This window comes from Eleutherodactylus coqui, chromosome 12 (assembly GCF_035609145.1).
Source record: "Eleutherodactylus coqui strain aEleCoq1 chromosome 12, aEleCoq1.hap1, whole genome shotgun sequence".
NCBI lineage: Eukaryota > Metazoa > Chordata > Amphibia > Anura > Eleutherodactylidae > Eleutherodactylus > Eleutherodactylus coqui.
In genome coordinates, this window is record NC_089848.1 from 95,015,816 (window position 1) to 95,038,748 (window position 22,933).

Here is a 22,933-nt window from a genome sequence, read left to right on the forward strand (position 1 = left end):
CAGCATGACAAACACACAGATTCAGATCCAGTACAGCTTGCATGCAAATGGGTCAATTTATTCTGGTTTCCAATTAAATTTGCTGAACAGGTAGGTCCACTGACCACCCTTAAATCTGTATGTTGTGCTGGCCAGAATTAAAATGGGTTTTCCAAGCCACCGAAAAAATAGAAATCTGACGCATCATATCAAGTTCAACCTCCGGGATGCAATTTTGAATAGAGTAGCAGCTCAAGTGCTGCAGAACATGAATGGAATGATGGTGCGTGCCTGACCAACAGGTGAGCACAACATAATATCCTTGTGGATCAGTCTATGCTTGAAAAGCATAGGTAACCGTTTTCAATGGCCGCCTATTGTTCAACGAATTGGATTTTTATAAAGTAGTTTTTGAATCATTAAGCACATGGCAGTGTCAGCATGTGGTTTACCATAGAGTTGCTATGTAGTTTTAGGCTGCGAGTCAAGTAGAGGTGAAGCACTTAACGTGGACCTCGCGTGCACCCCAAAACTACACTACAGAGCCACAACAATTTGAATACTATGGAAGACAAAAAATAAAAAAAACACAACATTCTCCAACTATGGTGTGCAGGACAAGAAGTTTTGTCTGCACAAGTTAATCAACCACCAGGAGGAATCTGCACTGATGAGGTTTAAGTGACCGTGTGCTTAAATTTGGTTGAGCTGATCTAATGCACGCTGTGTGTCCTGGACAACTGTTGTAACTGGTATCCCATGTATCTGGGACTAGATTTTTTTTTTCTTGTGTGTCATTGGTAATACGCAAGAAAATTATCCTTCTGTCTTCTTACTACTTGGTAATTGATTAAGGGCAGATGAATGAGGTATGCAAACACGCCGGAGACACATGCCCAGATGCTCAAGGCGGTTATAAACAAACCAAAAAGGTAAATTCACAATTAGTTGTCCTTTCAACATGGCCTGGATTATACTGAAAGATGCAATCCTTCGCTAAGGCTTTGTTCCCATGAGCGTATATCGGTCGCCGTTTTCACAGCCAGCCCATACATGCTACCATCTGGGGCTTAAAAGCTCATGAACATGCGCACAAATCTAACGTTGGTGTGCCTGTTCACACGGCATGGGCTCCGGCACATACGCTGAGACTGCCATGCCGTTGCCCCTTTACCCTCCCTCCTCCTCGCAGGCTCACCTCTGCTCTCTTCCCCGCTCGCTCTTTGCAATGGGAGAGGGCAGAGTTAAGCACCGCCCCTCGTCCACAGCCAGCATTGGGAGGAGGCGGGGCGATGCTTAGCCCTGCCCCCATCCCCTCCCATTGCGATCAGCTGGAGGGGAGGAGAGAAGAGGGAGGGTGTTTAGCAGTCACGCTGCTAAATTCCCACCCACTTCCCTTCTCCGGCCGCTGTCATTGGCTCCCATAGGAGCCCATGCAGCAGTCGACGCATTCCGGCCTAAAATAATTCCAGGACTATCTTTTGGTCCCAAGTAAAAACGCCTGATGCTATATTAGCACAGCCACTTTTACATTGTGGGAATACAGCCATGTATCTGATGCATTGGAATCCAATGGCGGCATATCAGCAGGACTGAAGAGAATTCCTGACAGCTACGCAGGGTCGCCGGCACGGGAGAATTCAGTGCAGGATTTCCCACACAGAACCCGTGCGTGCCCGTGTGCATGAGGCTTACGGAACAAGGCACATGGCCAAGCTACAAGTTGCGGTTGAGAAGCTCAGCCGTATGCTGTCCGATATGCACAGACTGCGCACTCACAGACATTGCATGTCCCATTCTCATCAATTAAATAGACAGGAATAAGACATGCCTCGGATTTTCTCTCCATGTATACAAGCCTCTGTCTCACATGCTAGAATGCTAGTCGGGGGAATTGTGCACAGCACATGGCTCAAAAACAGGCGTGTATATTTAGTCTACAGATCATACTCCATTTTCAGTTAATACCGCAGTAAACCTGTGTAGTGCTGTCATTTAAAGAAACCACAACAGCAGTTAGCCTTATAAATGTAGACAGTAGGTGAAGGGGATAGGGAGGTAAGTAGACCGATAATGCCATACCTGACACCCCGACATCTCCCGTGTTGTGTTCCCCATTCTCAAACACAGAGGGATGGCTACCTGCATGACAGAAAATAAAGTGAGAACAGGGATAAAATTAGTATTGAAACGCTTAAAAATTGGGCGAAACAAGATAAATGAAATTTTACAATTTGACGAGGTTTGGCAATGCAAATTTATATAGCTAATGTGGTTCTTGAAGTACCTTTTCAAAATTCTAGCAGTCCACCCCTTGCCTGCCCTCTTCCATTCTCCCCCCAATCATTGGTGCATGGGAATTAGTTTATGACCTGTAGTTTTCATTGGTACCATGTTACACGCGCCACAAAAATTAACATACAAATTCTGGCTTTGCATTCTTTTTCCTCTGATCAACATGAATAATTTCAATAAATTGGTATTGCCATGTCCAGACTACAAGTTTATTTTTGATGTGCAGAAAGTCTCTATATAGGATTTTTAAACATTAAAAAGAAAAACACCACACTTTGTCACCATAGGGTACTTGGACTGGCGATTGTCTACCATGCATAATATACTGCAGTACTTCATACTTTTACAGGATTTTTATTATGCTCTGCTAATAACAGAGCTTAATAGGAAGTCGTCCATGTCAGGCTTGAGCGCCTTCACAATGGTGATACCATGGTAACCGAATGGCAGCCAGCAATTTTCTTGTGGGCAGGTGGTTCTATTGAACCCAATAGCTCAATGTACATGCTGCGGAATTCCACGTGGCATTCCGCAGCATGTCCTATTTGCCGCATGTATATGCGTGGACGGCTTCCATTGTAGTCAATGGAAGCTGCCCATCGCGCTATACTTCCGCTGTAGCACATATATAAATCTTATGTCAATTGTTAATCTGGGTATACAGGCAGGTAGGAACTATTAGGGATTGATCCAGGGATTAGTCTGATTGCCATTAGAGAATCGGGAAGAAATTTTCTTGGGGTTTTTGCCTTCCTCTGGATCAACATAAGAGGATAACAGGCTGGACTAGATGGACATTTTCTTCATTCGGCCTTACATAACATGTTACTATGTACTGCGCATGCGCGCTGGAGCGTCATGCGGGACTTCGCACAGCAGGTCGGGAGGCAAGTATGGGGTCTTTGGGGGGGGGGGGCGTGATGGACTCCGCTGCGGTATTCCGCTTGCAGAGCCCGACACGGCCGTGTGCATAAGGCCTAAAGATAGTTAACTGCCAGATTCAAAGTTATCTCCAATCTCAACAGTTATGGCAGAGTGCCAGCTCATAAAACAGCAGAGAACAGCTGCATATAGAGCGGGCTCAGCTTCCAGGCATGCTCTATGCAGTGATGTACATATACATGTACAGTGGATGTCAAGAGGTGGTTAAAGCCCTTTCCCACCTCTGAGCCACTCATGCACTGATCCCAAATTCCATCCTGTATTACACACTCCAGAGTTACACTCCCTATTCTGCGGGCGGAGACCTTAAGTAATGTGTGTACATAGTGACTCCACCAGCAGAATAGGGAGTGCAGCTCTGGAGGATGATTTAGGATGCAATTCAGAATCCGTACAGGATAATATATAGTTATTCTATTTTAAGTATACCCCGTTTCCTCCAAAATAAAGCCCATCCCAAAATTAAGCCCTACTATGCTTTTTCGGGGGAGGCTCGAGATTTTAGCCCTACCCTGAAAATAATCCCTAGATGTATTACATTTAAAAAAATTAAATTAAATTTTAAAAAAAGGCAATACATTATCTAGCAGGCTCGATCTGGGTCCCGCCCACTGCTCTCGGGAGCTCCAGCAAGCTTCTGCAGTCCTCGACCACCCACAGAAGATTGCTTTCTGGTTACAGGATTCATAAAACCCGCCTCCAGCAAGCAATGGCTCTGATTGGTTAATCAAGTGCTGCATTGATTGGCTGAGCAGTGCTCGAGAACCAATCACAGCCTTCACCTTGTGGAGGTGAGATTTATGAATTGGCCAAATCAATGCCCGGGCTAAGGGACGTTGACCGAGCCTGCTAAGTTTAATACATCCCCCGAAAATAAGACCTAGTGCCTATTTTGGCAGAAAAAGTAATAACAGTCTTATTTTCAGGGAAACACTAGTATATGAATTATTATTAAAAGGTTAACTCTTGCGAGTCCTTTAAAACATCTCCTCACATTCTGCTGCAAATTACTGCCACACATCTGCAGTTTGTCACAACATTATACATAACTTACCGTCTCACCAGTTCTAGATATATTACAAGGCAAATTTACCTTCAGCTGAGCATTTCTTGTCAGACCCATTGGCTTCATCGTCGTCCAACAGTGGAACGTAGTCGGTTTTGTCACATTTCTCCCCAATTACATCATCATAAGGCTCCGCCTCCAGGGAGCTAATAAAGTCCCGCTTAACCTCTGGCTCAATCTGCGGAGGGGAGTCCGTCAGGGCGTCCACAAGTTCCAGGTCTGCCATTTTCTACTTCTAGGTCTGGAAAAAGGGATTTAAAAAAAGTATATATATTCAGAAAAGCGTTTGATGAAAACAAGAACTGCACTGCATATCACAAGAAGAAACAGCCACAGGGTCACTCTGCATATACTGATAGACTGTATCCAGTCCTAACGGTCCGCAATATTAACAAAACCCCCCAGTTGTCTCAATGCTTTTTTAAAACCCTGAATGGCAATATACTTGTTTGAGATACAGAAAAAATTCACAGCTACCGGTAAACAGATTTACCATTCTGGATTTCAGGAAAGCTGGGTGGATAACCATGAGCTGATGGCAATCACACAGGTTTAACTAAGAAAGATCAAGGGCTTCAATTTACTGCGGAGTTTTTTTTTATTTCGAAAAGGAAATAAAAGCATAAAGTGAGAATAAATATAGAAAACTGCTGAGGATTTGCACTTAATGTTGGGATAAAATGCTGATATCCGCTCGGCACGGATTAAGCGGCGCTGACACAAATATAGCTATAAATCCCAGGGATGCAGCAGCTGCCGTGAAGAGCCCCCGTAATACACAGGCCAGCCACACACTAATCCTGAGGAGACCGACAAGCTTGTGACAACCGAAAGCTAAAAACGTAACCACATAACAGTGAGAAGTCAGACCTCTGCTTGCCGGCAGTGAATGGGGCAAACTTGTACAGACAATATGCCTACCTGTGGGCTTTACAATGTAATGAAGAGACTATTACTCCGTGTAAGGATCTAGCCCATTTTGGAATAAAGGACCACAGGAATTTCCATTTCTGCGTCTGAGCCATAACTAATTACAACAATACGCATCTTTTAATGCGACCATAAGGCACAGATAAAACTTACTGACTAGACTTAATGTGAGGGATGGAAAACTGCAAGTCTACCTTTTTACATTTACATCATTCGCTGCAGCGTAACAACCTGCTGCCTTCACTCCTGCGGTGTATCACTACTATAGCACAATAGCAGATTACGAAAGCTACATTTCTGGTATACTTAGGCCTTATGTCCACGGGCAGATTTGAACTTTGGACGATCCACAATTCAAGCCGCCCATAGGGATGCATGAGCGTTTGCAGCTTAATTAAAAGCATGCGGGTTTGTTTTGCGGACCTCCTGGTCCGTAAAACAATCGCAGCATGCTACATTTCGCTGTGGATCCTGCATGGACTGCTTCCATTTAAGTTACTGGAAGCCGTTGGATCCACGGTCCATCCACAATTGAATTGCGAATGGGACGCAGATACTGCGGAAAAACTGTTTAAAATCTAAAAAAAAAAATTTTTTTAACAAAAAGACTGCTCATGTTGCCCCCAACGGCGTGCGCGCACACATCTGCGGTACAGAAGATCCCCCCCCCCCAACTGTCATGCAGCCCATCCGCATCTCATGACCATATTGTGCAGATGAGCTGAACAAAGGGAGATCCTCCTGCCTCTAATTACCGGACGCCGTGGTTACTAAAGACCGGAATGTATGGGGTTATAAGACCAGGATAAGTCATTTCTCCGATTCTGCCATTTTACTTCTGTTTGAAACGAATTCTCATTAGTCCAAGAATGTATGAGCACTTCTATCATATCCTCCATTCCCACAGGAGTTCCTTGATCATTTTTAGCATGCTCTGACCAATGTGGGTCAGAAGAGGCATCATGCCTACTTAAGGAGAGCATCCAAAAAGTGTGGAGACCCCTAGGGGGTTTGGTGGGGGGGGGGGGGGGGGAATCCATAGTCTCTCCCCAAGGAGAGCACCCAAAAAGCATGTGGAGACCCCTAGGGGGTTGGGGATCCATAGTCTCTCCCCAAGAAGAGCACCCAAAAGTGGTGTGGGGACACCTAGGTGAGTAAAAGACAACTTAAGGCCATGCAAGCTCCTCTGGGCCAGGCACGGGGTTGGATTCCACATGCAGGTGAACTTTGACAAGCCTGTTCCTTTGCACTCCAGGGAGATCAGCCATAGACCGATAGACTGGCAGTAGTTTATATCCCTCTCTGTATGGAGAACACATGCATGCTTGGCTGAGCCCAGTATGAACGTGTATGGGAGGATTCCCCTATTATACCCACAGTGTGATCCGTCCTGTGAGCTTAGAGTAGGTAGAAATCCAAGAACGATTTCTGCTGCAGATTTGTTTGACTGCAAGAATCGTCTAGACTGGATACAATTGGATAACTTGAGACGCATTATGTCAAGACGAGCCGTCTGCCTCTGGAGGTGAAGATACATTAGACAGCAAGCAAACAGCTTCAAAGTTGGGAGGAATTGAAACAAACTGGAAAGTTGCTATATAGGACCATTACGGGAAATAAAGTCACCTCGTTATGCAATATACACACTTCAAGGACCAGTTATCTGCGGTCTATGGCTCTGTGGATACTATAAGTCCCAGCATGCACTGAGTTTGAGACATATCAGTCGGACTGCTGCAGCGGTGGCGTGAAGTGATCATCGGTGGAACGTTATTTTACCTCCGGTGTCCCCTCGCTCTCCGCAGACTCCAAAATAACTTGCCTATAATCTCCTTACAGGGGATTATGGGAGCAGGAAGACGGTTTTAAGACAAGCGGTTACAAAAACATGCAGATATTCTGCTAGATACTATAGACAGCTTGTAGGCTGCGGCCGAGGGCAGAAGATAAAGATCTAATGAGTGCCGCACGGTCCGCGGAGCAATAAATGAGGACGTGTCTCACCCAAACCTTCCTGGTTTATAGGATTTAAAAGGGGATAACAGACCTTTAATGTAACCCATTTGCAGTCTATTCCTCCCTGTTCTCAGCCATCATAGGCTGGGAGATGCAGCAGTAGCATTCTACACCGCCTGTCATTGACCATTGCAGAGTACTCATTGTCCCCATAATTACTACCTACAAGCATGTGACATCAGTCCCTCCCAACATCTCCATCCCTCATACAGTACTGTCTGCATAAGGTCAAGTTCTGGCATTCTATTCATGAACCAGGTAGCTCAGGATGAATACCACTATCAGTATATTGAGTGCAGCAACGCCCAGCAAGCAGCAATAGAATCCAACACATCCAAGTTCAGCTATCCCAGCCGGATCAGTGCAACATCCTATGTTTATACAAGAGCGCAAAAGTAGGATGTTCATCAGCATTGGAGGCAGCACAGGCCAGGGGGAAGCTTAACACTAGGTGGCAGCAGAGATCAGCCATTCCAGGCACTGGAGTCCAGGTACCCTGGCAATTACAGCCCCTCAGAAGGAAGTAGGACAAAAGGTGGGGAGTGTAAACCTTACCAGCCATTGTACAGCCGCTTCCTCCCAGGCACAACACATCAGCTGCTGCAATTCTTGCCACAGACTGGGCACCTGGACCATAATCTAACCACTTCCTACAGAGTAACCGCACAAACACTGGAATTTTCCCTTGAGGCACGGATTGCGTGTGCGGGAAAACACCTGCAGCATGCTCCATTTCAGTGCGGATCTCCCACGGGGATGGCTCCTGCAGGCCTCTATTGAAGCCTATGGAAGCCGTCTGGATCCGCGGCACACTCGCAGCTGAATTCCTGCTTTCTGGCGCGGGAGCGTGGGAGAGCAGGAATTCCAAAAACTCCTGCCGAGCACATCCACTGGGCCGCAGAAAGTTCCGGCCGCGACGGAGGGAAGATCCGCAGCGTCCAGACAGGCAAGTTATTCTTTATAGGCCTCATGTCTGCGGGAATGGAGCGACCCGCTACGGGATTCTGCATGAAGAATCCGCGGTGGGCCTGATTTTTCCCGTGGACATGCGGCCCTAGGCCGCCTGCAGACGGCTGGGTTGGATCCAGCAGCGAGAAATCTCGCAGCTGGACCTGTCCCGCGCCCCTACAGGGACCAGCACGTACACACCTGCGGAGTGAGATTTCTGTGCGGGGCTCGGGGAGCTCCACACAAAAAGAGCATGCTGCGATTTGTTTGCCACGCGAGATTTCGCATGGACAAATGGCGGCCGTCTGCCTAGGATTGCGTTTGCTAACGCAAATCCTATGGCAGCTTCCACAAGCGGAAATTCTGCGGGAAATCCCGCCCGTGTGCAGGAGGTCTAAGGCTGAAGTGGGTGTATGAAAAAAAAAATTTTTTTATTGGTAAACACACTGAAAACCAAACACATTTTGGGGTAAATAACCCCTTCCTCACCTTACCTGGGGAGCACACTTCTAAACGTAAAGTATAACATAGAATGTGAAGCGTTGGGCGAAAAGTCAGCGATTCTCAGTGGTGATCTAGCCATCTAAACGTTCTGCGCTAACTAGCGGTGACGTCATGCCCACTGTTTAAACAATAGTCGTCCCGTGTAAATAGGGTGTTAGAGGCACAAAGCCATGTAACAACCAAGCTGCACCCAGGGTGGGAAAGATAATGTGTGTAAATTATGGACCATGGGAGATACAAGTTCATACATTTGTGTCCTACAATTTGCAGGCCCAATAATCCCAGCATCTGTTCTTAGAAATTATGTCGTTCCTGTTATTCCTCCTGAAAACAGGTTAAAACACTGGGTGTCACCCTCGGCCTTGTTAATGGGGCTCCGACATGGCAGCACCGAGTAAATAGGGACTATAGGGACACTCCCCATTGTCAAGGGAAATGGTAACGTCCAATTAAGAAAGAGCACAACAGTTTTCAGAAAAGATGCTCTATGGGGAATACACGTCCTCTTTAATGGCCCTTTTACATGGGCCGACGGTCATTTAAATGACTGCATGAGTGTGGACGTCACCCCTAAGGTAGTCGGCGCTCGTGCCGAGCGTTAACACTGAAAGACATCATTGGCTTCTTGTTCAGCACTTCACTTTCTATGTAAAGCGAGGAGCGTTTACACGCAACAAGAAGCCAGCGATCCAGCAATAGTTTTTTTCTCTGACTGAAAGTCAGCAATAAACCAAAACACGAATAGTCAGTTATTTTTTTGTGTTTACACTGGACAATTATTGCTCGAATTCATGTAAAATGGGCCATAAGAGGGGTTGACCAGCTGTAAACTATTGATAGGTTATCTATAGTAGATCAGCAGGAGTCCATTAAAGTGACTGCAGCAGATCAGCTGTTCCCTGGGCCACTGTGCTCATGCCCCGAGCAAACTTCTGCAGTAAGCAGACAGCTCTGTTCTCGCAGCAGTGGTTCAGCCTGGCATTGCAGGCAAAGTTAGTACTGAAATGAATGCCACTGCAGTATGAATGAAGCTGTGTTTCCTGCAGAAATCAGCTCCATGCAAGAGTACCAGACCGGTGAACAGCTGATCGGCGGGATTCTCTGCTGAAGGACCCAGGCAGAACTACTACTGAAATTGCCCATCCTCAACACAGGTTATCAATAGTTTACAAATGGACAGTCCCTCTAAGCAACATTAGCAACTTGCAGAAATAGAATGACATTACGGAAATTAAAGGGGTTGTACCACAAATTGCAAGTTATTCCCTATTCACCAGATAAGGAATAACTTGTTGATGGGTGGAGTGTCACCGATGGAGAATCAGGTCTTGTGTCCTCCGCCTTACCAGACCCCAGCCCAGCCAGTAACTATTGTCACTACAGAGGGAGTTACAAAGTGTTTGTCCCCAGAGATCTTTAGGACATTATGTATGTTTTCTCCTTGCCTTCAAGTAAAGAAAAAAAAAAAAGAAAAAAAAAAGTACCCAGAAATGTCCCCCCCCCCCCCCCCCCCCGAAAAAAAAGTTATTGGGTCCTTGGTGACACGGACCGTTTTGGACCTATGGAGTTAAAAAGCTTGTGTACCAGACCAAACCCCACACCATCGATGACTTTGTAATATTTAGTATAGATTACCAGCTCATAAAATTGGGCGTTCCTTCTTCCGGAGCCTCTACAGTCTCCTGACAAGTGAGGGTACTCCATACAGTCGCCATCAGATTCTAGGATCATAGCTACCTTTACAGGTTGATTAGACAAGGACACGATGGGAGTAATATATTCACATCCCGGAGGACAGATATACAGGTTCAGCATGTTATAAGCGACACCAGCTAAAACTGGATCAGAGGGGCCACGAATAATGCAATACTGGGCAAAATCATGTATGTGGATTAACGGCGATACAGATAATTACCTCCTGGAACACTGAACGGCATTAACAGCTTAGGAAGAATTTCAGAATCAAAAAGGAAAAATTGAGTACTCGCCAACATAATGCGATGTGAGGATTGACCGCTTCAAGCGCAACCCTAACTATAGCCTATGTAGGGTTACGAGTTACTCCGGCCACCTGCAGAAGCACTTCAGATTTTTCGGATATACATATACAATGTAATTTAGGAGGAACCTGTGGGGGGGGGGGGGGTGACAGATGCCAACATATGCCATCAAAGCAGCATCAGTTTACTGTATATATGTCAGGAGCTTCTCCTGGGGCATACACTAAATGGACACACACAGTTTTTTGGGTCCATTTTACGCCATTCCAGGCCCCTGAGGTGCGTTTTCTTGTGTGCCCCAGAAAACCTCTTAAAAAGCAAGGATTACAATAGTGGAGCCTTTTGTGCAACAGTGTTACCGTCTGCTGGAGACAACACCAGCAGGGGTAACATGGATACAAAGACACAAAACAGTATGCAAAAGAGGAGAGAATAAGCGCAACAGACATGAGAATCTGCAGCTTGCGGAGTGTCGGCAGCCGCCGCCACTCCCAGAGCTTTCCTGAGGACCCAGGGCCAACAATGACACAAACCTACCCCTTGGCAAAAACAAGGTGGTGAAAAACTACAAGACGAGGCGGGCCAGAGCGCTGAGCACACGGTTATGATTCAAGTCCCTGCTCTCAGTCAGAAGATCCAGGATTAATGTCAGACACAGAATATACAGAGCAGCTGTTCCTGCGCCAGCGACCTACAAATACACATCACACTCCCTAAAAGCAGGGTGTGCGTCACCATCACAGGGGTCACCAACACTGCACAGACCCCCATTGTCTGGACACTACCACTCCACCGAACCCTCAGCTACGAGAGGCGGTAGATTTTTTTTTAGCCTTTCGATAGAAACAAAAGAAATTGTCCTCGTCGGCTGACAGTAAACAGGTCTGGAACGTTGCAGATTTCTTTGTATCCCAGACTGAACAGCCCGACTGTTCCTTCATTCTTCACTCAGAAAACCTTAAGACAACCTAAGCAAAATAATTATTCTACAGTCAAACCCATTTCCTGCTAAATAAGTAACAAATCACTTCCAAAAAGGAAAACCCGGCTTCCTAAAATGGTTTGTCATGCAGATTGTGGCCGGCAGCCAGAGCGTGAGTCAGAGGAGCGAACTGCGTGTGCGGGTCAGAAACAAGGAGTCCCGCAGGTAACAGGAGGATCCAGAACTGCCATCAACTTTACGGACAGCATGATGTAGAGGCAGTTACACCGCTTATAGCGACATCACCGCCGCATGCATCTGTGCAGCAGATTGTGAATACTAACGCAAGGTTCTCCAGAGGCCTTGTCCTTGATATTCTTTAAAAGGAGTATTCTGTGCAATTCCAAATGATGACCTATCCTCTGAATAGGTCATCAGTAGTTGGACAGCGCTGCTCATAGGTGGAACTCCATCCATCAGCTGATCATTGGGCCTGTCCTCACTGAGCTGGACATTGGTTTTCTCCAGCAGGTTTCGGGGTATTTTGTAGCTTCCAAATTGTATAGTGTGCACACATCATCGACCAGATCAGACACAAGCTATCAGTCTCATATCCAAAATGGCTCTCTGGGCAGAAACACCCAGACAGCCCCTTTTATTGTAAAGCATAACACCTGCCCTTTAATGGGCGTGCAACAGATTACATCAGTAACATATAGGATTCTCATTTGTCGGATCATATAGAATGCCCCCTCCTTCCTGCCCACCTTCTCTCAAGTCCAATGTATAAGCAAGTCTTTGTCTTACAAACATGTGCTCAAAACTGAAACTGAAAGTAAGTATCTCTTTGTTGAAGAAGATTCTGTGTGGGGGGGTGGGGAAGGACTGGGAAAACACTCAAGATGAACACAAGCAATAACACTGTGATTTAACTCTTTCCTTATGCAGCAGAGTTCCACATTAGGCTGAAGTCACAAAACATATCTTTTCACCATGCCATTGTCCAGCAATTACTATAATGAAATTATGCAGTCATTAGCCTCTAAGAGTTAAAGTCACTACAGCTGCGTAATACATCTAGTTTAGTACAAATCGATAGACATTTTACACTGACTAATCATCATGTCTATCACAGTCACCATCAATGGTCACTGCAGGAAGCAAGACCGCCGACTTCACTTCCATTGAAATCAATAGGATCGCCACACTTGTCTTCCATTTCCTGCTTCTCTTATGGTCAGGAGTGGATGGGACATCCTCACCATAAGAGAAGCAGGATGTGGAAGAGTAGCACGGCACTCCCAGCAACTTCAGTGGGAATGAATTTAGCAGCGACTTCAGATGACCAGCCAGAGGACAGGTCATCAGTACAGATAGCCTGGAATAACCCTTTAAGTGGTTTTAGCACCACCCACAGCTACTTACAACCATCCTACCTTCGGGCCAGATTGAGAGTAGTCTCCCAATTGCTGTGCAGACACACAGCTGAAGGATGGGGAGGGTGTGACCAGCCTCATGGGTAGGCACGGCTAGTATTAGCTCATGAATATCAAGGACTAGTCCTCTGTGTGGCTGCTACTGATAAAAGGTCTCTCCCAAACAACCGCACAGATACATACAGCAAATAAGTCACTACATTATGCTGCCCGATAACAGAGTCCCTTTAAGAAAAGAAGGTCCTTTATACCATTATAGTACTACTGGAAACAGTCAAACCTATCGGACAAAGCCATAACAGCTTAGCTGAACTCCCATAACACGGGGCAGATCATTTGTCCTGCATCATATTACATCAGGCATGACACGGTCCAAACACGAGAATGCAAATCACCAGATCAAGTTCTCCGCAGACACTCAACAAGCAAGGAGTTTTAGGAGGTTGGAGCTCTGTAGAAGTACAATACAGAATGGGTGTTAGTGTACCTTGACGCCAGCGGAAGCTAGGGGGTTTGACAGGAGGAATGCGCCCCATGTGCAGTACAGCTTTTTTGTTTGCATTTCCTGAGCCTTCGCTTTGTAGCATCACATGCGAGGATTTTTTTTCTTTTTTGGGGGGGGAAGGGGGGGGTTGTCTTGAAATATAAGCCGTAACTAAAGGAAAAAGAAAAAAGTATACATCACCTCTCCCGCGCGCCGCCGCAGCTTCACCCCAGGTCTTGGCACTGATCATCCTCTGGCCAGGGTTTGAAAAATCCCCAGCTGCTGGAATCGCTGGCTGTGATTGGCTGCCGTTTAGCCAATCAGCCAGTGCTCGAATGGCTGCGATTGGTAGTAATTGAACCATTCATCTAGCACTTGCTGTGATTGGCTAAGTGTCAGCCAATCACAGCCAACACTTCCAGGAGGCGGGGATTTTTGAATCCCCATCCAGAAGAGAAGATCAGTGCCGGGGTGCCGGGGAGCCGGGGAGAAGCTGCGGCCGGGCTGACAGCGCGTCTAAGGTGATGTGTTTGTTTTTTTCCCCCTGCAGTTAGGGCTTAAATTACAGCATTGACAGTAGGATTTGCTACTGTCAAAGTTGCATCGCACGAAGACCGTGTTTTTGTGCAATGCAACAGAGGAAGGCTCCATAGGGAAACATGGGCTACAAAACCTCACGTCTCGCTGGACCCATGCTACAAAACATCGAATGTGTGAAGGAACCCATAGGAAAGCATGGGCTTCTCACACATGCTTTGTCGACCCGTGTGAAGGAGGCCTAAAAAGGGACAATGTTTGAAAGTAAAATGACTCATCGTTCGCTCGTTACAACAATTAATGCTCAGTGTAGAAGGACCTCAAGTAATGTATACTGTAACCCCACCAGCAGAATGGCGAGTGCGGCTCTGGAGTATAATACAGGATGTAGCTCAGTCTGTACTGTACAAATGAAGAAAGAAATTTTAATCTAAAAAGTCATCCAACTTTTATGTACCTTAACACTTACACATCACATTCATGCAACCAGCTTGCCAACTCCACCACCTCTCCCTCCCCCCCAAAAAAGGACTTTTTTTTGCCAACCTTGCTGAGCCCCGAAATACAGTTGAACCTGTGCTACAGTGATCACAAGTACATTGCTAGAAACACTAGTGGGCACTGGTGGATACAAATCTGCTTCTCTCCCAATTCTGCTTTTGCAGCACTTCACTACCAGGATGGCCTGCCATATACTCATTGGTTCCAAGTCTGTTCATAAACCAAATTATGGGCGATTCACAATGTTTATACAAATTAACAGTACCTGGATTTGTTACAGCCATCTAGGTGGTATCGGACTATGTTGAGATTCCCTGCAGAGAAAGTAATTAGCGCCGCTGTGCAGAAGTCAAAAAAGTTGGTGCCACTGGTGAGAATAAAGTACTGCAAATATATTTTTCACAGTATGCCAAATACTGCACTTCCTCTGCAGGCGGCTTTTAGTTCACACTTGCAGGCAGGGCCGTATTTACCCCCAAGCACTGGAGGCTACGTCTAGGGGATGGATCCAGGGCAGCTATTACATATATTAAAAAAAAAAAAAAAATTCTTCCCCTCCAGACTTCCTAGCAAAACTAGCTGTGGTTTCTCCAATCCTCATATGAGGGAGTAGAGGAGACGGGTTCAGGGTGCACACCGTATCCTCCGCACCTCCCTGCAGCAGCGCCCGCCCATGATGACAGGATTACAACTATAAGGTGCCATCAGTGCTCTGCTTCAACTTGTGGCACCAAAAATTATATATTTACCCGCAAAGAGATTGTTAATACGGTAGGGGCGAGTGCTACCTTATTCAGAGGAACCCATAATCTTGCACTTGAAGCGACGCATACAGGTAGATCTTGGCTTACAAAATTATAGTCATTGTCTTAAGTGAAGGGAGTAATGTGTTAACTTTTATTAGCTCAGAAAATAAAACACTATAAAAGGGAGACAAGGGTGGCATGTAGATGACTCCAATACCACCCTACTGGCATAGAGCAACCGCCCTGAGAAGGGTGACAGACTGCCAACCTCAACACAAATACAGGGAGGAGTATGCAGAAAGAATGGATTTCCCCTCCATGTTCAGTAGGCAACCTCCGAAACAATAGTGCTTAGATGTGCAAACAGCACAGATGGTATAGGGTCAAGGTAGGGTAAGGGTCCAATTCTACAGCACGATATGACCCAAGTAAGAAGCACCAGAGTGATCATTTGTCTGGCCTTCATGCACAGCGACGCAAAGGGTAACATAGGACCTTCCTGACTTGGCCCAATCAGGAGCTAGGAGTGTGACAGGGGCGTTCCTCCTGTCAAACCACTAGCTTTCGGTGGCATCAAAATACACTAATACCAAGTGATTGCTCATCCCCCACGTTCACACAGGATGATGTGCTGTCTGATGAAAGATACCTTCACATGGCAAAAGGAAGGTTCTTGCCCGACCACTAGGCAATGTCAGCCAACTGTTAAGCATGGACACTTCCTGAGACCAGCATTCGTTTACCTGATCTATACACAGGCCAATTTAAGCATTATGGGAGGGATGAACAATTCTTCATAAGTTCATCCGCCCATTAGTGCACCTATATCACTGCCAGCAGCACATCCTCCAATCAGATGTGCTGACAGCTATTTTTCCAGCGCACAAAAGATGTAATCAGCTAACGAATGAGTGTTTGCTTGAGGGCCGGGCTCGCACGAGCGTACGGAAAAAAGCTGTGTATAGAACGGCATCTGCAGCTGATCACATATGATTGCACATAACAGAATATCTCAGGAACGCTATCTTTTCTACTTAGGGAGAGCACCTATGTGGTGAGTGAGAAGACTTAAGGGTATTTATGCTCCTTTGGGTAATATGCAAATAAGGGAGATGGAATAACTCTGCGAATCTTATATGCTGTCATGCACCGGCTTCCTGTTTTTTTTCTTTCCTTGTTTTGTTCCCTAGCAACATGCATAGAAAAACGTTGCACATATAAAGTGTAGTTGCATATGCACAGTGCTTTTATGTGCATCCATAGAGAATAGGGCTCTATCACACGTAGTACGTGGTAAAATAGAACATGCTGTTTTTTCCTTTATGCGCACATTATACGCAATGAATACATCAATGAAAATCAATGTACTTTCACTGACTACAATGCAATGCATTTTACACACTTGTAATACACAATGAAATTACACTCATGTGAGCCTGCCCCGATTGTAAGACGATTACAGCCCTGTTTATATCAGGCAATGAATAAATATATTCCACTGAAGCAAAATAAGTTATGGCCGATTTATACACAATGAGGGTATTATTGTATCTTGTCACCACCGGAAATGTGGGTGGTGACAAGAAAGTTAGTGCTTGACAGGGAAGGGGGGGGGGGGTGACGCCCCCTGTTCCTGATAGGCTTCTCTTAGTTGGCCTAAGAGCAGGTTCTGGTAATCAGCACAGCAGTGTACCCATGCGAGTACACTGGGCCTGCATGAAGACGATCGCCTCCGCTCCCTTGTAGGGCCCCCAGAAGGGCCCGCTGTGACAGTCTGTGGCACCTCTGTTCTCCCAGCTTCGTGCCCATGAAGTTCTTCGGGAAGGACAAAGCGGATCGCCATTGCTCCACACATGTCTGCTCAGATGAGTACCGGTGGGGCTGACTGATCAGCGTAGTACTTTGTCGCCAACACAGTAAATACCCCCTCCACACACACACAAAGAAACTGTCGTCTCCCCAGCAAAACACTGCCGTGAATTGTGCCTTGCCACGACGGTTAGGGATGTTTTGGTGTTGGGTAACCTGGAAGCCTATGTAAGCCTAAGAAGTTAACACTAAAAGTAATCCCTAACCATGCACGCAAGTCGAAATACACCACACAGTCTGCTGCTAGGACCTTTAGCAAGTCACCAATCAGGAGCTAGGGGTGTGACAGGGGCGTTCCAGCATCCAAGCCCTGTCAAACCTCTAGCTTCCTGGTGGTGACAAGATACAATAATACCCACAACAAGAAATCGCTCAAAAGAATCTTTTGAGCGATTCTCGTTTTGTCTAAAAGCACTGACATCATGCAGTTTTTATGCACAAGTTGTTGATAGCTGAATTCTAGCTAGCTAGAAATCAGCAATCAGCTGTTATCAGTGCAGGTGGCTGATAAGATTCTCTCTACCTGTGTCCTGCTGTGAATTCACAGCAGGCTGTAAGCTTAAAGAATACTGCTGTTTTTGCATAAGAGAACAGCTGTAGTGTTCAACAACAGCTACCAGCTGTGTCCCTCTGCGCCTGCATACATGTACTGTAGCTAATCATCTACTATAAAGTATGCAAAGATGATCACTCAAAACTGTCACTCAAACTGTCGTTTGAGCGATCATCTGTCATTGTAAATTGGTATTAGTAATCGCCCTTTTACATTGAAAAATTTTACAACACCCTGGATTGTTTGAATGTGAACGATAATCGTTAAGTGTAACCACAGGCAACGACTGAATATTTTTCACTAGTTCATTTTAGTCAAGTATAACAATTATTCAGATCTCTGTATGAGTAAATGGGAATGACTGAACCAAACAAAAAAGAATATCTATATCTCAAAACACATTATCTGTATGTTTAAACTGACAGCCCGAGTAAACAGTCATCGTTTGCTGGGGTGAACGATTACCAATGCCATGTAAAAGTACCATAAGAAGCTTGATTAGGGGGTCCAACGTTGCTGAACAGTAGAACTAAGGAACAGACAGCCACGTCTGGTCCTCGAGCTCTGCCGGATTCACTAGAATGAGTCTAGAGGAAGTAATGGACACGGCCACAATGTACAGCCTAATCCATAAACACACAGTGCGTGAAGATACCAGAACCCCCAAAAATTACACATTCATAGTCCTTCCTAAGGACAGGTCAGAAAACTCCTGTATTTCTGGCTTTGGTCATGCAGACCAGACTATATGGGACACCAGCCTTAACTGCGCTTTAGCAATGTGTCAAAGGTTTTGATCAGCGGCGGGTCTGGGTGCAGAGACCCCCGCTGATCTCTCACATGAAGGGGCTGCAGCGCTGACCGTTCCTTCATCTGCCCGTTACTTGTCCGCTCCTCTCAGAAGCTGAAGATAGATTCTTAGATGTTCTCTAAAAGTCTGTGTCTATCTTGAGCTGCCGAGCGGAGGTGACAAGGCAACGAATACAGCCGAAGGGGAACAGAACTGGAGTGAATGCTGCCGCCCCTTCACCTCAACAATCAGACCCCCCCCCCTCTAACCCCCTTCCTCCACAATCTAAACTTTTGACATGTCAAAAGTTGCTAAAAAGTGCAGTTACTCTTTAAAGGAATACACACACAAACAGAGTATTGGACTGGCAGGCTTCCTCTACAGAAGCTGTGGGATGAATACAGACTCTCCATCCAGAAGGCCAACTACTGAGTGACATCTTCTGCACAGAGGGTTTCCATAGTATTGATGAAGTAGCATTTCAAATAAATACACAAAAGGCGCCTCTCTGCTCAGCAGTCACTTACTGAGCGGCCGGAGACTCTGCAGTCAGACGGCTTTTGTTAGAGAAATAGTTTCAGCATTGCACAATCCCGGTGACTTCATCGGGCGCACAGAGCGCCTCATCTGCCTCGGCTCCACAACTCCTCTCAATATAAAACCTACACAATTTGGGGGCCAACAATGCGCCCGTCACAGGGGTTGTGGCCGTAGTCACATCAGATGGAAGCTGCAAGCCATGGCTTATCAGAACTATTTTGCAATTAGATAAAAAGGGAAACCACACAGCGGGCAGCGTATCCGTGCGGACCAAGTACTGACAGATGCCAATCTCTGCAGTCACCTGTGCGACTACGCACTAGTTGTGGAGAACGCATAGGTTATAGTTGCAGTGTCATGCCGATGCGTTCATGACATGAGTGCTGCACCTGGCCTCCCACTGCCGATTGACAGCTTTTTCCCCTATCAAAGAGGGGGGGGGAAAGAACATCCAAACGTAATTTCCACATTTAAAAAAAAAAAAAAAAAAAAAAAAAAGTGTGTGTCAAAATCCACATAATCAGTGCAGATTTCGACCAAGAATCACCTAAATAACCACAGCCAATTTTAGCAGCTTCAGCGCTCCCCTTCCTCACAGCACAATATATCGCGCCCTGTCGCTGGCAGCCTCTAGCGAGTGCTGAGCCGCTGGTCGATTGATTTACAAGTGGCATCCCCTGCGCAGCGGCTCGGCGCTCACTGGTCTGCTGATGTGCTATATATTGTGAGGTGGGGGGCGCTATAGCTGCTAAATCAGCTGCAGATTCCTGGGCAAAACCCACCACTGTGGATTCTGACAGTATTTATGTGGAAATGCTGCAGAGTTTTCCGCTATGACAGTTCCATCCCGTGTGACTATACCCTTATTGTACATACACAATTGGTTTAATGCTTTTTTTTTTATTTGTTCAGCGTTTGGCAATACAGTTTACCATTTTAGTCACAGTTTTACCAGATTTTATACTTAAAAGGCATTGTCATATTTATGCCAGCTAATACATTATCCTCCGTGCCAGTGTGTGCTCTAACAGCAGTCTTAGCATACAGGCGGTCCTGGGGGTCTTCCAATGACCTGATGCAAGGGGAGTTCACCGTCACTGACTGTAGCAATCAATTCTATCTTTTGCCGTTAGAGCAGGAACTTGGCTGTCATTAGAAGTTGAACACCCAACCTACCCAGCACACGACACCCATGCAGCACTTTATATTCTTTTTCACGATCTTCCCTTAGGGGGCGTTCACACATAGCAGATTTAGTGCCAATTTTCCGCAGCTCGAAAATCCACCAACTGTGAATTCGCCTTTAAGTTTTCTGTACTAGATATACATAAAATCCCACAGTTTTCACCCCGACCACTGAGCCTAACACTTCCTGTTCTGTAACGATCACTTCTCCGCAGACCTCATTAAAGCAGAATTTAAAGAGAACCCATCACCTTCCTACAGCAAACTTTTGCTCAGTTTCAGCCAGTATATATATATTTTTTTAAAGCGTGGCTCATTCACTTCTCACTACGTTTTAACACCCCCGGTCAGGGTTTCACATTGAATGTGGGTCAGAGACGCTATCTTTTCTCCTTAGGGAGAGCAGTGAGTGAGGAGACTTAAAAGGCCATTCATGCTCCTCTGGGTAATATGCAAATAAGGGAGATGGCTGTGCAGCACTGAGCGATTCTCAACGATGATCTGATTGTCTAAACACTCTTTATGAGCAACTGTGAAAGAGTTAGTGGCGACGTCAGTCACTCCTGCGCTCGCTCGAACAAGAATCGGCTTGTGTAAAAGGGACATTCATTATGGTGCTGTAGAAAAGTGACACCATCTATATCTCGCAGGAACCACCATTCACAAGAGCCAATAGACCGCTCACCCCATCCCTTCCTGCGCAGGTCAGAGAGCATGCTCACAGCACTCCCTAAGAAGTCAATAAATCCCTTGTCTATGGCTCATGAGGCTGCTGTACAGAATGGGAAGGGTCAGGGCTTCTTCACAAAAGGTTATTTTCACATCTGTGCACGGTTGCTAATTGAAACCAATTGCAAACCCAACTGTTACAGCCAACGGAGCTACGCAGACATGCATTTTCTTACAGATATCGACTGCCCATATGTGTCCTATGCTTGCCAAACATAAGTCACCCATTCAAGCCAATGGTTGTGCAGAAGAAGTCAGAGCCCACACGGATGACATCTGTCTGTGCTCCATTTTTGGTGGATCATTGCTATGCAATACCATGGGGGGGGGGGGGGGGGGGGCGGGAGAAACCTCACTTTTCTGCTCTAGCAGATAAATTCGAGATATGTAGGTAAAGGGAAATACACACGAAAAAAAAAAACATTTTAATCTGACCCACTTGTCGGAATAATCTTTGGCTTAGCAGAAAGATTGAAAACGTTATACATTGTGCAATGGAAAGTTTAAAAAGGGCACCCCCCCCCCCATTTAACAAAAACGTTAAGGTCAGTGACCAACATATCTCGGCCTGACCAGGAGTCTCATGACCTCATGCTCAGGAGACCCGAAGAGGGCAGAATACACATCTGTTACAGATACAAATGTGGCCAGAATACCCTTGTATGGTGTTGGCCCTAAACAAGCCATTTCCTGATGAAGAATTCACTTTAGGGCCACAATTAACACAACTTCCTGCAATGTTTGTATGACACAATATAATCTGAAGACGAAGAACATCTGGGTTTTTACGGTTACCAGCGTTAACTGGATATGTAGTGGTTTTCTACCTTCCCACACTGCAGTCTGTCCATCCCACAGCAGAGAAATGTAAGGAATTTCAGAGAGCAGCAGAATAACCGAGGGGGGGGGGGGGGGCTTAACCAACACGTGACATTAGTATAATCATTATGTTTATGCTAACAGTCATTCTGCACCATCCAAAGTCAGCCTCAAAGTGCAGATGGAAGTCGCCAAGCCTTATATCAAAGCTCAATAGTGCTGTACAAAGTTTTACAACTTTTTTTTTTTTTTTAAAGGAAACCTGTCAGAAGTTTCAAGCATCTAATACCAACTAGAGAATGCGGATACGGGGCTTATTCGAAAAGCCATCTGGCCATTGTACCTGGCTACAGCATACCGTCCTGTGGAAGACGTCTGAGAGGTCATATACATCAGAGGCAAATGGGGATGGAGTTATGGAACGAGCTGAAGGCAGCAGAACCCATTCAGCCCACCCGACTAACGTTAGCATGCGGTATAGGGAATATTAAGAGGTTCTTTACAGAAGTATGCCTTGTTCAGGAACTATAACCAGATACGTGGAAGCAGGTCTACATCAGTGCTCTGCAGCTGTAAGTAGTCGCTCGGAATTGCTGACAGGTTTCATTTCATCCTGTAATGGTTATACATGTTTATTGAACAAAAAAAAAAAAAACTTAGTTTTAAGATATAGAAGACTTTAAAAAAAAAAAAAAATCCTGAACCAAGGCCTCATGTCCACGGGCCCGCACGGATTCTGAGTGTGGAATCCCGCAGCGGATTCCTGCCGTACCTGCAGACATGAGGCAAAAAAAACACCCACACATTTATTCTCCTATCTGGATGCAGAGCGGGTCTCGCTGGATCAGTTTTCTGCACGTCGGTGCGGCATGCTGCACCTTTTTTCTTTTTCTTTAATCTCCTGCTTTCCCGTGGATCTGCGGCACGTCCGCTGTGTCAGCTGTGGGGTGCCGCTGACCAGACTGCTTCCATTGACTTCAATTGAAGAAGTCCCTGCGAGATCCACAAAAAGAAAAAAAAAACATTTGCAGGTATTTAAATACCTGCAGATGTCCAATGATTGGAATGGAGTAATGTACACAAGTGATGCTTCCCTTTTGATTTCAATGGGACCTTTAATGCATCGCATGGATCTTGTATTC

At 45.8% G+C, this 22,933-nt stretch overlaps 1 protein-coding gene across 2 annotated transcripts in view; it reads right to left on the bottom strand.

Annotated features, from left to right (window-relative positions):
* Positions 1-22,933, bottom strand: part of MAP4 (microtubule associated protein 4) — a 113,256-nt gene that overhangs the window by 69,316 nt on the left and 21,007 nt on the right. For both annotated transcript variants that reach the window (XM_066585499.1, XM_066585497.1), the window contains exons 2-3: positions 4,310-4,523; positions 2,062-2,121 (exon numbers count right to left, since the gene is read on the bottom strand). In XM_066585499.1, the coding sequence (XP_066441596.1) occupies positions 2,062-2,121; positions 4,310-4,508 (259 nt within the window). In that variant the 5' untranslated portion in view covers positions 4,509-4,523. The remainder of the gene's footprint in view (positions 1-2,061; positions 2,122-4,309; positions 4,524-22,933) is intronic.